Source organism: Trematosphaeria pertusa (genome assembly GCF_010094035.1).
Source record: "Trematosphaeria pertusa strain CBS 122368 unplaced genomic scaffold BU26scaffold_17, whole genome shotgun sequence".
Lineage (NCBI taxonomy): Eukaryota > Fungi > Ascomycota > Dothideomycetes > Pleosporales > Trematosphaeriaceae > Trematosphaeria > Trematosphaeria pertusa.
This window is the reverse complement of record NW_022987228.1, coordinates 949,118-963,956: the sequence shown is the minus strand read 5'-3', so window position 1 is coordinate 963,956 and position 14,839 is coordinate 949,118. Positions and strand designations below refer to the sequence as shown.

The window sequence follows — 14,839 nt, the reverse complement described above, 5'->3', positions numbered from 1 at the left end:
GGGGAACCTAGAAACGGCATTTCCGGCTTCCCATTCCAGAAACGAATCCAAACATGTCATAAGAAGTCCCGGAAAAAGTGTTACCGAATCTGGTTCCTGTTCACGTGACCTTCTAGGTCCTCCACACAGCCCTTTCTTCCGTGAGCCTCTGACTGTCTTCCTGTGCATGATTAATGCTGTCTCCTAGCATCCCGAATGCTGCATATTGCAAACCTTGCTGTCGACACTATCTCCGAGTCATCGCCGCGATCCTGACGGAGTTTGCTTATTGGTAACAAGAGAGCTCCGGCCTCGACAAAAGAGCGCGGTAAAAGTGGCGTGACCCTCGATGCCAACCCTGGCTGGCAGAGCTGGAAGGGTCCTGCTGTGCAGCTGCAGCGTACGGGTACCTGTGTCGAATGTGCAGGTGAGGAGGTTGACTCCTCCATGCGCTAAGCTCGGGTAGCACCAGGCTGGGCTTGCAGGTCTCCTGCTAGCGACGTGCATGGGAGGGCATGAGATACCTTTCTCCGCATTTACAGTGCTAACGCTGAGGCAGTTCGCCGTCCAAGGATCCCTCATTGTCGCATACGCCTTGTCTCCCAGGAACCCTTTGCTCGGCCCGTGGCGTGTCGACATCCCCACGACAGGTCGAGGATGGAAGTAGCGTGCTAGAGCGACAACACTCCAACTCAAGCTTCTCGTACTGCAGCCGCAACTTTGAAAGCCTAAGCACAAGGGGCCGGATCATCATTCTGTACCAGCAGTTCAGCTGCTTGCCACGAGTCTTAATATCCGCCACGTCGTGCCGAAAACGGATGACAATGTGCGTTTTCCACCGCCTTCATGCTCAACTGCCGTTGACTAGACTAGTGGACCGATGCCTCATCGACCTCGATATGTACCGCGATTTCAACAACGCCATGCCGCTATGTTCGCAATGCCACAAGTAGTTCGATCATCCCTACAAGCCCGCCCTCGCCATTATCCCAGCAAAGCTCGTCGACTTTCTAAGCAATGGGGTATCCGGAAAAGGCACCCCCCTCACTGTAGCGAAAGCCTTCGCTGTCCAAATGGAACTCCGAGATTATCGGAAATGTCCGCGGTGATGGACGAGAGATTTCCAACGGACGGGATATTCTCGATGGATGTCTTGGATAACGCAGTGGGCAGCAGCACCCCATTCGACCGAGCACCCGTCAGAAAAATGCTCCAATCCGAGGCGCTGCATGGATCTACACCCATGCGCTTGGGGTAAGATGCCTGCTCTTCGGGCACTCCGCTATCATCACCGTACAACCAAGCTTCACAAATTTGTGAATGCCGAACCATGCAATGGAAACCCAGACCAGGCTTGGGATGGTAGTCGTCAGTGCTATGGCTTCAGGCGAGTTGCCTCGCTCTCGGTCTTCATCGAAAAAGATGAAAGCTCAACTTCTGCCAAGACGGGAGCAAACATGACGGAGAACCCACGATTGGCGGATTGTGTTTGGGAACCGAGCTCGCACAACCTTCTTTCCCTCATTACTGTGAGTAAAACTTTTCACTTCTTCTCTCTACTGAAATTCCGCCGCATTATTCACTATGCCAGACTGTGTTGACCCAGTCTCCGAGTCCAGTTCTTCCACGACACCGTTCTCCCTCGGGTCCTCACCTTCCACAGCACCGTTCTCACTCGGGTCCTCCCCTCGCACACCGTCCCCGCATCCATGTCCCTCTCCCCCGCTACGACGATTCCTCGACCTCGATGGAAGAACGGTAATAGTGGCCTTGTTGCCAGAAGTGCAGAAACACAATCGCGAACTGGCTGAACGCCGCGCCAAGGAGTGGGCCGAGAACCATCCCGTACACATAATTCTTGACTTCAGGTCTCCAACCTTCTCGGAAGAACAACCAGGACTCCACGGCGGGGCCGGTACCGACGCCCATGAGTGCACGCAGGGAGAAACAGATAAGCCGGCCACTGTCCAGCAAGGTTATACCTCTTCTGCTATCTTCATTCCTCAACATTACTCGCCCCCTTCACCCAAGTCGAGCCGTTTTGGGAACTTCATATGCCAGTCGTTTACGGATGATGAATTGAGTGCCTCTCTATCTACCAAAGAGCCAGATGATACAGCAAGCGCTCCGAGAGGTCGGCCCTCTGAGGTCGTGGACAACGAAAGGTCCGACGGTTTCGAAAGATTGGATAGCTTTGATATATCCGACAACTCCGACATCTCCAGTAACTTCGATACACCCAACAATTCCGATATATCCAACAATGACGAGTGTCCCTGCTATGAACGTTCTCGAGTATTTGGTCGAGGTAAGAGAAACCAAGAATCTGAAATAAGTGAATGCTAATGCGTAGTAAGCAGATCTGGACGATATATGGGCGTAAGAGAATGCGCTGAGTTTAATGAGAGTACGAACCGCGAGATGGGGTGGCACCGCCGATGCTCCGGGTTGGAAAGGGGAAGCAAAGTCTGAATGATATTCTTTTCCCTGAGGTATCTTGCTCATGGTTACGTGGCTGGGACATGTATATCCTGACAGATGTTGGATCCTCGCTCCCTACGACACTCCCTTTAGAAAGAATGTACATCTATTTGTCGCAGCGCGAAGAGAATGAGTGGAGAGGGTGATGCAACGGGATGAGGGGAGATGGATTGATGCGGCAGAGCCTGAGGAGCGAAGTTTGGGGGACGAGATGAAAACTCTAGGCAAAGGTTGAGGATGAATGTATTGAATGTATACTGACAGTGTACCTAGATATATCAAAGTCCCATAGGATGAATTACTCCAGTCATGTACCGGTGAAGTCTAGCATATCCACAAAGCCTTTCCACCCACGAAGCATATCGGTCAAGTCTTCAGCCCCAAACTAGACGCTCTATACTAAACGGATGCCTCCCAGGTAGATGCACCTTGCCAGAGATAGGCGACTGTTTCTCAGTCGCTAGGTTAAGTGGGCTCTACTACCGTCCACCCCGTGACCGCTTCAATATCCTCCATCACGACGTCGATTGGAGCCATGTAAGCCAAGCCTGCAGCATTAGAACCAAAGAGCAGACCGACCCACCGGGCCACATTATCCTTTTCGTCCATCAGGACCACACTTCCGGAATCTCCGCCTAGAGAAACTTCGCTGGTATAGAGACCAATTCGGGGCACAATCGCCCATCCGTAACCTGGCTTTTTCTTGGATAGGCCGTAGGTTTGGGCGATGTGGCAGGTGTCGAATCGGTTTAGGCGTGAGTGTACTGTATTGACCGTTCCGAATGACCATCCGCTGGTCCTGCCCTTGAACGCCACATTGTTCTCTGTAGCCGGGTTCAGAGTGCCATATTCGTCGGCTAGCATTCCACTCTGAAGAATGGACTTTACTCCCTTGCGTCGCTGCTCCAGAGGTGGAGAGGGATCAACCACAGCATTGCTCATCGATTTGTTGGGGTTTATCTCGATCAAAGCCCAGTCGCAAAGCCAGTTGTACGCTTTGGACTCCCCATGAACAAGTGATTCCCTAACCCGGCGCCCAGAAGCTGCCCAAAGACTCCCTACATTGCGGTTGTGAGTCTCAATGTGATTGAGTTCTGCGGATAGCTCTTCGGCCTTGTCTTCGGCGGTTCGAAGATAGGATTTCAGCTTTTGGTTCGTGGGTGCCTGTTCGGAGCGCTCTCGCAGGCCCCCGGTCTTGTGCATACGATCTAACCAGAAGTAAAGATCTTCGATACGTTGGCTGAAATGCGTGGTGTGGTCGTGGTCTGCGGGCGTGACCATTGTTGGTCTTGAGGCTTGAAGGATCGGGTGGTCAGGGTAGAGCGCTTCGCCTCTTCCTAGCCCTAAGTCCGTTAGTGAGGTTATGTAGGTAGTTCTTACACTGCAGGGAGACTTACTATGATCGAGAGGCTGTCCCACCGCGACATGATGATTGGTTAAAGCGTACGACTTCTCGAGTCCATTCGGGGATCTGAGCTTCACCAGTCCGCCTAGAGTGCCGCTACCTTCTGTGTCTCGTTCTCCAATCGATGCACCCATTTGAATCGGGTCTGCATAGGCGCTTATGTCGATAACGTCTCCGTCCGTGTTTCGAGCTTCGAAGCCCTTTGTGTACAACACTTCGACTTCAAATTGATCATCAGTCAACTGGCGAATTTCAGAGGTGGCGCGATCGTACCAGAGGTCCTGGTTTGCATCCGGCGAACCAATCACAACTGTCAAAGGACAATCTTCTCTCGTGGATCCCGAGCCACGGTGTAAGAGATCCACCGTTGCCCAACGACATCCCTCCTCTTGCTGTAGGCGGCATAGATACTGGACTATATCATTCGACACCGAGTCCCACACATCGATTGCAGCTTTCTCGGAAGGATGGACGGCGATAGTCTTCATTTCGAAGCATGATTTGGCATCTATGAGCTCGAGTTCGGCGGTAGGACTGATCTGGCCAAGTGTCCGGGACACTCGATGGAGGATCTCGGAAATGTCTTCCTCGGGCGCCTCTCGAAGGTCCGTAACCATGATCAAGGCTAAAGGGGCGTCGGCTGCTCGGTCACCGTCGTAGTAACGCCGACCAATGAATCTCCGATGCAAGGGAAGACCATACGCCGCAAAGAGTCGCTCAAGCTCTTCGAATGTCTCTGAGGGCGAGGATAGGTACTCCTGGTCAGACTCGACATGGGTTCTCAGCGGCTCGCTCCGGAGCCTCGGCCATCCTACTCGAGCGGGACGGTATCGATTGTCGAGCTCCATTGCGATGTGGCTCTCGGGAATTTCTGCAGTCGACATTTTGCGTGTATTCGGATCTGAGTCAACCCTGGAGTCGCGATTGAGTGTGTGCAGGTTGTAGCCCTAGATTCGGCAGGAGGGGGGTCCTTTTTATTGGCAAAAGGCGTGCATTGTTCATGTTGGGACCGGGCATGAGCCTGCCTTGGGAAAAGTGAATACCGACCATCGAGGTGCAAGCGTGAATGAAGCACTTTGTGAAAGAAGGAGGTATTGTGACATTACCGTGTAGCTATATTCATAGTAATCACGTCTCCCATTCGTAAGGTATTTGCCATGTGCTTGACCGTGTCTGCACCATTGTTTGCAGAGAAAGCGTTGTTTGCGTTTGTCGAACGCTCGATGTTCCCGCTCCCGCCGACAAGCACCGGCAGCCGACAACTACCCCTTGCACATTTTCAATCAGGGAGTCCACGATGCTCTGCAGTTGGCTAATATCTACCAGAGATTCCGGCCTCTCAAGCCTCTTTGCTAGCTCTGGAGGTCAAGATTTGAACGCATTCCCGTTATATGTCGGCACCATTGTCAAGGTGGAAATATGCCAGATTTACACCCTCCGCAGCAGTTACCGACTTTTCTGCTCCTGGCCCAATCGGAACTGATTGAGCTGGAGCCTCGGGTATATGCATGTGCATTTGGAATTGCGCAATTCTATGGTGATCCCGGAGATGCAAACGCTCCTCCGCCCTTCAACAATCTGTTCTGAAAGGGCTATGCGGTGCAATTGGGTGAGCATGTAGTACGGAACTGGGAGACGCCCCGTTCTCGAAATTGCTTGATTCACGCGGGAACCCTTCACGTATGGCACATGACGGATCGCTTTGCTCAAAAGTGCGAAGGCACGCCGCTTGGCTCTATACACCTTGGCGAGCTATTTGAAATGGGGTTTCCCACTAGTAAGTCTGCTCACCTCGTTTCAATATGGTGCCTCTTCGATTAGCATAAACCTTACGAAGAGGCTCATAATGAAGTCACACACACGATCGCGACCGTGTACATATTTTGGTTCGTGACTATGCTGTTGCGATCATGGTGGTGACCATGAGCATGGACATACTCTGCTTGACGAGGTCGACGTCGGAAAATCTCCACGGTCGAGCCCTCGTCCATGTCGTGTACGCATGTGAGTTGATGACCATGCCGGAGAGATCCGCGATGAACCTCAAGAACAGGGTTATGCTGTTACGTGGGGTTTACACCGTGACCACCTTCGTGCAGCCGTCTCTGGGGATGCCCACACTCCACTCCGGGTCCGTGGACGCACACCTGTCGACGAAGATCTGCATCTTCGACTTTAGGGTGCTGTACAGGAAGTTGTCGTCAATCACGATTACTCCCTTGTACACCCCTAGCGTCGGTGGATGACGAAACCTCCCTCGAGCTTCCTGTCATCCGTCGAGGATGTGTGTCGGGGCAGAACATACACAGAATCTCGAACGTCTTCGTGGTGACCTCGTTGTTCCCGTTCACTCTCATAATGGTGGCCTTTCTATCGCCGTCCTACTTGACGTCGTTGGAGATTCTGAATGCGTGGATGCAGATGCACCCATCCGCAAAATCCCAGTCGTGCCAGCCCTCTCCGATCGCTACTAAACGATCGGCAAATGGGATCTCAAATCAACAACCCCGGTAGGCGCAAGATTCGGCGGAAACCTTCCGGTTCGAACGACCGGAAGCGGGATCCATACACGAATTACGGCGTTCGGAGATATATCCCTTTCCCCAAGCTATCGAGGATCGATTGTCCAGCCGTTTTCGCATGCGATGACCAGCCGAAGACAACGTATAATAGAACAGCAGCGCCGTACATAAGTCAAGCAGGGAGAATAGTCTTCGGCTTCAGATTTGTGCTCGTTTGTCGCCATCCCGTGTTCCTCTTGGTCGTGCCCTAGGTTTCGATCGAAGGAAGGGCGGTTCCGAAGAAGAATAAGGGCAGGATGATCAATCTCCACTCCTTGGCTACTGCTTCAACCTCCTTTTATCGAATTGGTAGAGGCCGCCCTTCTCCAGGTTGCGCATGAAGCTTTCCCTAGACCACGCGCCGTACGCAGGACGCCCCAGTGAGTAACGTCATCAGCCGGAACACTACCAGCGTAGCCACCCAAGGTTATACTCATCCGACACCAGTTCTTCGTAACGTCCTCTGGTAACGCCGGCTCCACGCCGACGCTGCAATTGCCCTCGCTTTCCGGACACATCTTACCTTCCCGCGCCACACCGGAAAGGCGCGCGCAAGCGTTTGCTACCTCGACACCTACAGCCGCCGGATTCCGCCTCTTTCTCTTCGTCGCCTTTCCGAAATGGCCTAGCTAGTAGAGAGGTAGAAACTGAGCTCGTGCTCGGGTTGAGTCGTTGGATATCGCTCCAGTGATGCCTACTGGTCTGGCTTATCCTGCCGACCCACGAAGACATGAAGGCCATGGACTAATTACAGCCTCGACCCAGTCAAGGAAGACGCCTACTCTTTAAATCAGTTGGCTGGATGGACGTGGGAAGCTGAAGCACTGCATCGACTGTGCACTCCGAGAAAAGGCACGAATGTTAGTATGCGCAGCTCTAAGAACAGGTGCGCATACGTAGGAACGGGGCCCCCGCAGGTGCGAAAACACCCACCTGCAAGCGCAAGCTCTACCAACGCGGTGTTTTTACCTGCAGTTTTGCCAGGACTGCTCAGAAATGTATGCGACGGCCATACAAAGTTAAGCGGGCCTAGTGCAGAGCGCGGTTGTGGTGCTGCTGCTTGGGGTACGTTGTGCAGGTGCCCAGGTGGAGTTCGGCCTAATGTTGGCGCTAAACCGGCTCCAGCGCTAGCGTCTCGGCTAGGAACATCAGACACCGCCCACGAGCCTTCTGCACCTGCTGTAACCCACGCCAACGCAATATTTCTACCTGGAACTGCGTTGGATTCGCTCAGAATCGCATACGACGGCTATATATGTGCGCGTAGTCCTCGCAGGTGGGCAGGTGGGCTGCGATGTCCCGATGCGGGCGGCAATTAAACGCTCGCTCGCCGCCGACAAGGCTTCTGCACCTGCTGCCACGTCGGCCAACCAGATTTTTACCTGAAGTTGCTCCATTTTCGCTCAGAATTGGTATACGGTAACCCTCGCGCAGGGCGTGGTTGTGACTGAGCCTCTGGTGGGACGGTCCATGAATAGACTAATTTTTCTGTAGCTGAAGAGCGAGGCGCCATGCCCGCCGGCGATGCGCGGAGGAATTGATGATGCGAAAAGTAACGCGACAGGAAAGGATTAATAAGGAGAGAGACGCAATAGGACTTTGTATCATTACAGACGTGCACAGTGGCGATATTGCGTGCGGAGGTGTTGGATGAATTGCAGAGTATTGAGACATGAGTTGATTGATTGAGAATACGGGAAATATGGCTATATATATATATGTGACCCAGGTCACGTGTAGCAGTAACCATATCCGGCAACAGGAGGGGTCTATCCTTGAGAACATGGTCCTGACAGATAAGACGGAGTGCTCCGTCATATGCCGAGATGCGAATCAATTATGTCTTACACCAGGGAAGACAGCGAGAAGAATACAAGGAGTGCGGCTATGAAGATTAAGACTAGGATATGGAGAGCGCGACCAGCATGGCCTTTGGGTATTGCTCTACAGTAGCCATCAAGTTCGCCTGCAGATCCGAGATCGGCGCCATCTCAGCGACTACGTTACTGGACACGACAGCTTCATATACCTGACGTCATAGATGTAGCTAAGCGTTGTCAAGGCACCAAGATGCGGATAAACGCGTCCTTTTATTTAAGTGCCGAGTCCTCGGCCTACAACTCTTCCACATTATTCTGAACGACGGGTCGCATCAATTCAGCAAGAACTTCAGCCGCCTAGAACTATCAAGCCCAGGCTGGGTTTGAAGTCATCTTCGGTACGATTCGTGAGCAGGATCTGTTCACTACAAGAGCGTGCAAGGTTGAACAAGCGGCGAAGCACTCGGGAGATCAAGTATTATCTACTGTAGACGAACGAACAGGCAAGCCTCCCCCCAATTATCCATCTTCCTTGGTTGAGTTATAGAGATGGATGGTGCAGTTAACGCGTGAAATCGGCCACGCCGGTTCCAATAAAGAAAAGGCTATGGCTCTCTCTCCTCTCCTTCGCTCCTCCTATTCCTCCAAGGCGGGCAATCCGTACGAAGCAATACGCTCATCAACAACCCCTTTAATCTGCTGAAAGAGCTGCTGGACGGGAAGGAGCCGAGAACAACGAGAATGACATAAGATAGCCGTGGTGTACTCCGCACACAAGCCAGGATGGAAAGGTTGATCGTAAGTCAGTGTTTGGTCGAGCTCGACGTACGCCCAGGCACTTTCGCATACAGGGCAGGCCGCTAGAGTTTGGAATTTGTCGTCAACGGCCTGGCCAACATGCCCGATCATGTATTGAGGTCCGGTTTCGGGCAAGTCCTCGCGCGTTAACTTCTCTTTGTTCGGGACTTGGTAGCCATAATAAGTGTTGGCTGATGCGTCCCAGAATGGGTTGTCGGGTGGCTTGCGGGCATCCCAGACGACTTGAAGGCATTTCTTGACTTCGGTAATGTCGGCTTTTGGACTTGTGCCACCTGTGAAGCCACAGGACATGCAGATATGGGTGGTTCGGGGCTGGCAGCATTCGGAGACGGTAAGGTTCTGGAGGACGGGCAGATGCATGTCATGGAGTTCCTTCAGGCGTGTCCGAAGGTCCTTGTCGAGAAAGGCAACAACGGCCAGAAGGTCGTACGGCGCTGGTATTGCCGAGGTCTTTATGAGGGCTATTTCTTTGGTGAGCAAGAAGTGTCCACTTTAATGGGCAGGAGATGTATACCTTCCTGGCATTGTATGGCACACATGTCGATTAGAAGCTCGTGCGCAGATTGGGTGGGGATTGGCGTGGTGCCTGGGATGAAGTCGAACGATCTCGGGATTCCAGCGGCCTCTTTCAGATTCTCCAAGTGCCCCATGATGTCCTGGTTGAGCATCGAAACTCTCCTATTCATCTCATCCACCTGCCCTTCTTCGAACGCAGGGTGGCTCGAAATCTCCGGGTATTCATTCAAGAGCAACGTGACCATCTTTCGCGTTGGTTCAAAGATGGTGGCATGGTCCCAAGAGCATCGAAGGATGAAGCGGTATGCCGAGCCTAGAATGTTAGCCGTGTTCAGTGCTCCTGTTTCCGAGTACATACTAATGCTAGGCTTCTTTGGGATATCGTTGAAGACCTTCTCGAAGATCTCCAGATAAGAGAGCGAAACTTGCAGCCAGTTATACAAGTGCTCAATTCTTTTCTTCACAACAGGTGCAAGTGTTGATATAGTTCGCGCCCTTTTCTTTCCGGTTTTGTTGTTCCCGGAGGCCTTGGGAGATAGAAGGTCACGCACCAAAGGTTGCCAGTTTTTGGTAAAGAGCAAATTGGCAGGAGTAGCCATCCTGTGCAGCATATTCTATTACTATGCTCCTATCTAGTACTTAAGTATATGTGAAGAGCTGCCTCCCATGAATCCCATTTGCCTACTCGTGAGTAGCAACTGCTTTCGAGATGCGCAAACCACCAGGCCCCATCATCAAACTGCATTGTAAAGCCGCATCAACAAACCTATTTGTCGGCCCAAACCCGTTCGTAGTCGGTCTTGACCGGATAAGCGACAAAGCTTGCCTTGGGTTCTCGCTTTGGCGCCGCAACTCCAGAAAACTTCCTAATTGCTATTCCCTCATGACTGATCTCGGTAAGGTCCTGGAAGTAGCTCGTGATAGGACAGTCGATGTACTCCTCAGAGAGGCATTCGTAGCGCTGCACCGTAGTGAGGTTGATGAAGAAAAGCTTTCCATATGCCAAGGTCTGTGGCACGAATTCGCGGAAGATGACCATCGGTGTGGGCAGCCACTCGGCCTCTAACTGATATTCGATGTAGCCGAGTTGGAGTCCGAAGGTCAGGCTGTCGTTGCTGCTGATCGGCTGAAGAGCGAAGAATTCTCGGTACAGGAGAGTAGTGTAATTATCGTCAAAAATCCCGACATCTTGAACCTCGTGATCCACATCTCCTCGGCACTTCCTCGGCGGTGCTATCCAGTACTTGTCGGCTGGCGCCAGTTCTGGATCCTCGTCCCATTCATCACCTGGGTAATTGACCATGCTCTCATTATTATACAGGTGAAACTTCAGTCGGATAGGCATGCTATTGACTTTGCCGAGGTCGTACGTGGCAATGTCGCGGGGAAGGTTGTGATACAGCTTGAGAAATTCTGTATACATGAAGATGTCCTTGTGCTGAGCCTGCTCTATAATGCCCTTGATAGTGTCCACATCCAAGCATGAGCCGAACATTGCTTTTTTGACAGACTTCGGTTGGAGAGTCGAATAGAGACACGTACCCACTTAAGAGCAGAGAGTCGAGAATGGGTCAGGCACCTCGAGGACGGGGTCGAGGGAGTGGTCGCGATTGGGGCGGGGTTTTTTGGAAGCACCTGGTGGGTTGGTTGGAGGATCGGCCAAAGAAGCACGACGTAGAGTGCGGGGTGAGTTGGTTGGCTGGATGTCTGCTCCTTGGGTGGATGTCGAATCGAGGCTTATAAATCGCGGTCTTAAATATGGAGGGGCTATTTTCGCCACGAAGTATTCACTCAGTAGGGAGTTGACTCTGACGGACGATCAACACTCTACCGTGGGTAGATGAGCGGGAATATATACTCGTGCCTAGTGGGAAGCGAACAAACAATAACGCAGCAACAACAAAGCAAGCGGATGGGGCTACTTTCTGGTAAAGATACGTTGCATTGTTCGAAAACGCCTTCGTATATCTGTTTGAATGAAATATTTAACAATCCGGTGCCCTTAGTAAGGAACAACCTCGGGAACATGTACGCACGTGAGGTTGGGTAGATCAAACCTTGACAGTGTAAGACATCGAAGAACCGGCTCGAAGCAATCGCGCCCAATGCGACCTCGAAAATATAGCAATTCGACCATAGAGACTACGCTGACTTGCGCATATAATGGAGTATGTATAATAGACATGGGCACTCAATACTCGTCGAATCAGACGACCCTTCAGCCAATTGCTGTTAGTGATTCGGTTCGAGTCGACCGCAGCACCGAGCGGCAGGCTTTGCCAAAGAGAAGATACGTGTTAAAGTGTGCGGCGATGTCTAGCTTCGGAAGCGCATCAAGTTGCCGGACCGCGGTGCGATGGATATGAGATACCAAACGCCCTCTCGTAACTTCGGCGATCGCAATCGTCACGTTGTTTCATGGCTGGCCGTCGACACCGAAACGAGATACCAGGCTGCCGACCTGCCCCGATCAGGCAGGAATGCAGTGGTACCAGGTGTCGCAATAATTCGTGATCGGGCTGTTTGGTGAGGGCTCGCATAAGCCTTCCGCACCGTCTCCAGGAGGCGTCGGTCCCTTGCAACTTCGAGAAGATTCCGTGCAGCTGCGACTCAAGTTGTCCTGCTTGTCGAGGTGTAGACTAGATAAAGATGCAGGCAATGCGTTCTCGAACTGTTACATTGAGGTACATACTGCATCCTAAATATACTCGTTCCGGAAGTTGAGGGCGGCCGCGTTGAACGACTCCAGCGCAGCGTCCCATTCTCCCAGCGCCGCTGTATGGGCATGCACAGCCGCAGTCTTCGCCGTCACAGCGTCGCGATGCCGTGAGACCCAGCCTTCAAGTTCCCCCTTCTTCTCCTCGAGCTCCTTCTTGCCGCTAAACAGCAACTGCTCGACAGCCCCCATCTTGTCGGCAGCGGATCGCCGATCGACATGTCCACCACCGGCGTCATCCAATTCCCGCCAAAACTTGCTTGCGCTGGCGATCAACTCTTCTTGTAGCCTCAGTTCATTACTCAGAGCATCGATCTTACCCTTCAACGCGCCTTGGATGTCCCCGTGTTCAATAGCACACCTCTCTCGGGTTTGTTGCTCAAGGTCATTGTACCGTTCGTTCGCATCACCCAGCACCCTCTTTTTCTCCACCAACGACTCCGATTTCGCGTCGAGGTCGACGATGGGTGCGCCAATAAGTCGGCCGAGGATCCCCCATCCAGCTCCGCCTGGTGACTTGTCGTGCTGGAGGTTGTCGACCGCAGTGGCGTGAAGTCCATCAGAGCGATCAGATTCAAGGTGTGGAAGGCTCTCATCGTCGACAACTTCAACGTCCTCGTCTGGCAAGCTGTGTTGCTCAACGAGGCCGAAGCTCCCACTACCGTTGGCCCTTGGGGTAGAATCTCTGGAATGAATACGGGCAAGGCTGATACCAGCGGTGTTCTCCATGATGGTATTACCAATATGATCACCTTGACCAGGTGATGGAGCGGAGCGTCGCTGCTCTATGCTAGGAGGATCTTGAGCCGACGATGGCGCAGGAGTAGTCTGCTGGGGCTTCGGGTGGTGATTGGCGCAAAGTACAGAGGGCTTTTTCGACGTCTTGCGGTTTGAAGCCGTGTTCGGTGGACGATCTGGACGCTCTCTCCCGGCGGTGCGAACGTGCGCCTCGGATATGTTGGACGGTTTCGAGCCAAGTCGCGGCCGTGTCTGTGGCAATACCCCGAAGGCAACGTAGAAAGCGGGTCGAGACCCAGTCGCCCAAGAAAATACCGTCAAGCTGCTTGGTGGATATGCCCCAGTGTGTACGAACCGCGTTGAGGGCCGCCCGTCCGTTTTTGTCTAGGTGCGTCTCTTGCTGCTGTCGAACTGACTGGAGGGCGTTACGGTCGATTAACGGAAGAAGAAGGTCGGTGTTGCCGTTGAACGTCGACAGAAGGGCGGTATAGTCATCCAAGAGCTGGTCTTGCCGGTTCTTGAAGAGGCTGTTGAACCTCTGCACAGCGGTGCTTTGCGCAGCCGTCAGACCTGGCCGAGGCATGAAGATGGGGTGAGAGCGCCACCACCAGGTGGAACGAGGAATAGGAAGCCAATGTGTCCGGAGCAGTTCCCATATTGTAGGTATGAGACGGGAGTGAAGTGCGAAGGAGTGCTCTTTCCCGGTATCGCGAACGTAGCTCCTCGGCGTCAAGGCATGGAAGGTGCGAAGTCCTGGCGGGGGTGCATGCCTTCCCGATGTAGCGAATTGTATGAAGGTTCATTCATACAAAATGTTACAGAGGCAAGAGCCACGCAGCCGTGGGAAAGCAAGATGCCTTGGCCATGAGCCGCGGTTCTCTTTCCCGTTGTCCCACCTCGGTATTTGCCGTGCCACACGCGAGTAGTCTGAGGCCGCGGCGAGCCTCCTGGGGGTCGTAGGAACTGTCTCGGTGGTTCGGTTCGGGAGGTAGGCGCTCTGGTGGTGGATCGGTGGCGGGGTGCTGTGTGGGGAGAATGGAGGGTCGAGAACCGTGAAAGCGCAGCCTAAATATGTTAACGCGCATCTGTATAAGCGGGCTGAGAATGACTGACCTTGAAAGAGGGCGCGCACGCGGCGGGTCGCCTTTCGCGGCGGCAGACACCGGCCCGCGCCTCGTCGAAGGTGCCGATCTCAATCAGGCTTGGGAGCAATCATCTCCGCCATGCTCACAAGGAATATGTAGCGAGGGTAATGTGGAGGACGTGAGAGGTGAGTCCAGGAGCGTCGACGTTGTGGTGTGGGGGAAGGCGCCGGCAACCTGCGTTCCACTGCATCACCTTCCGGACCCGGAAACTTCCTGGTCGCCGCGGTCATCTGCTTGACCGCAATAGAGCCCGAAATTCCTAGCTGTGCCCTCCAATCTCGCACGATCGTAGTTGAGGGCGTTCAGGTCAGCCCGCAGTCCTTCTTAGTCTCCGCTGCCACGCATCCGCCGCGGTTCCCCCGTCCCCCACCCCGATATGCCATATGTATCGGAGCTGCACTTCGAGCATTCGAGCGAACCGTCGTCCCGGAAGCTAGACAGCGTCTGCGCAGCGTGGTGGGAGGTGAGAGGTGGGAGTCGGTCGATTGAAGCATCGGAGGTGCCCGAGTCGCTGTATTCAGTTCGTTAGAAGCGCCGGTGAGAGAGAGGGGGTCTATCTTGCCTGGGATTATGAGCCAGCATTATTGACGACTGAACGTGGTTGTGCAGCGTCTCGGAGGGGGATGGAGGAGCTGGAAGTAGCTTTGGACCGATGGGCC

At 53.3% G+C, this 14,839-nt stretch overlaps 5 protein-coding genes across 5 annotated transcripts; 1 reads left to right on the top strand and 4 right to left on the bottom strand.

Moving 5' to 3' along the window:
- Nucleotides 1-1,563: 1,563 nt before the first annotated feature.
- BU26DRAFT_570250 (uncharacterized protein) lies at nt 1,564-2,362 on the top strand (the record flags this gene model as incomplete). Its single annotated transcript, XM_033833984.1, has 2 exons — nt 1,564-2,287; nt 2,340-2,362. 2 exons carry the CDS (start codon nt 1,564-1,566, stop codon nt 2,360-2,362), a joined length of 747 nt encoding a protein of 248 aa, XP_033678564.1.
- Nucleotides 2,363-2,925: 563 nt separating this feature from the next.
- BU26DRAFT_510057 (uncharacterized protein) lies at nt 2,926-4,749 on the bottom strand (the record flags this gene model as incomplete). Its single annotated transcript, XM_033827198.1, has 2 exons — nt 2,926-3,803; nt 3,858-4,749. 2 exons carry the CDS (start codon nt 4,747-4,749, stop codon nt 2,926-2,928), a joined length of 1,770 nt encoding a protein of 589 aa, XP_033678563.1.
- Nucleotides 4,750-5,913: 1,164 nt separating this feature from the next.
- Nucleotides 5,914-6,222, bottom strand: BU26DRAFT_609571 (uncharacterized protein; the record flags this gene model as incomplete). The annotated part of the gene is made up of 2 exons (XM_033835933.1): nt 5,914-6,094; nt 6,171-6,222. 2 exons carry the CDS (start codon nt 6,220-6,222, stop codon nt 5,940-5,942), a joined length of 207 nt encoding a protein of 68 aa, XP_033678562.1. The 3' UTR covers nt 5,914-5,939.
- Nucleotides 6,223-8,882: 2,660 nt separating this feature from the next.
- Nucleotides 8,883-11,076, bottom strand: BU26DRAFT_510056 (uncharacterized protein; the record flags this gene model as incomplete). Its single annotated transcript, XM_033827197.1, has 3 exons — nt 8,883-9,526; nt 9,580-10,195; nt 10,366-11,076. 3 exons carry the CDS (start codon nt 11,074-11,076, stop codon nt 8,883-8,885), a joined length of 1,971 nt encoding a protein of 656 aa, XP_033678561.1.
- Nucleotides 11,077-12,279: 1,203 nt separating this feature from the next.
- Nucleotides 12,280-13,618, bottom strand: BU26DRAFT_510055 (uncharacterized protein; the record flags this gene model as incomplete). Its single annotated transcript, XM_033827196.1, has 2 exons — nt 12,280-13,357; nt 13,452-13,618. The coding sequence occupies 2 exons, from the start codon at nt 13,616-13,618 to the stop codon at nt 12,280-12,282; spliced, it is 1,245 nt and encodes a 414-aa protein (XP_033678560.1).
- Between the last annotated feature and the right edge of the window lie 1,221 nt (nt 13,619-14,839).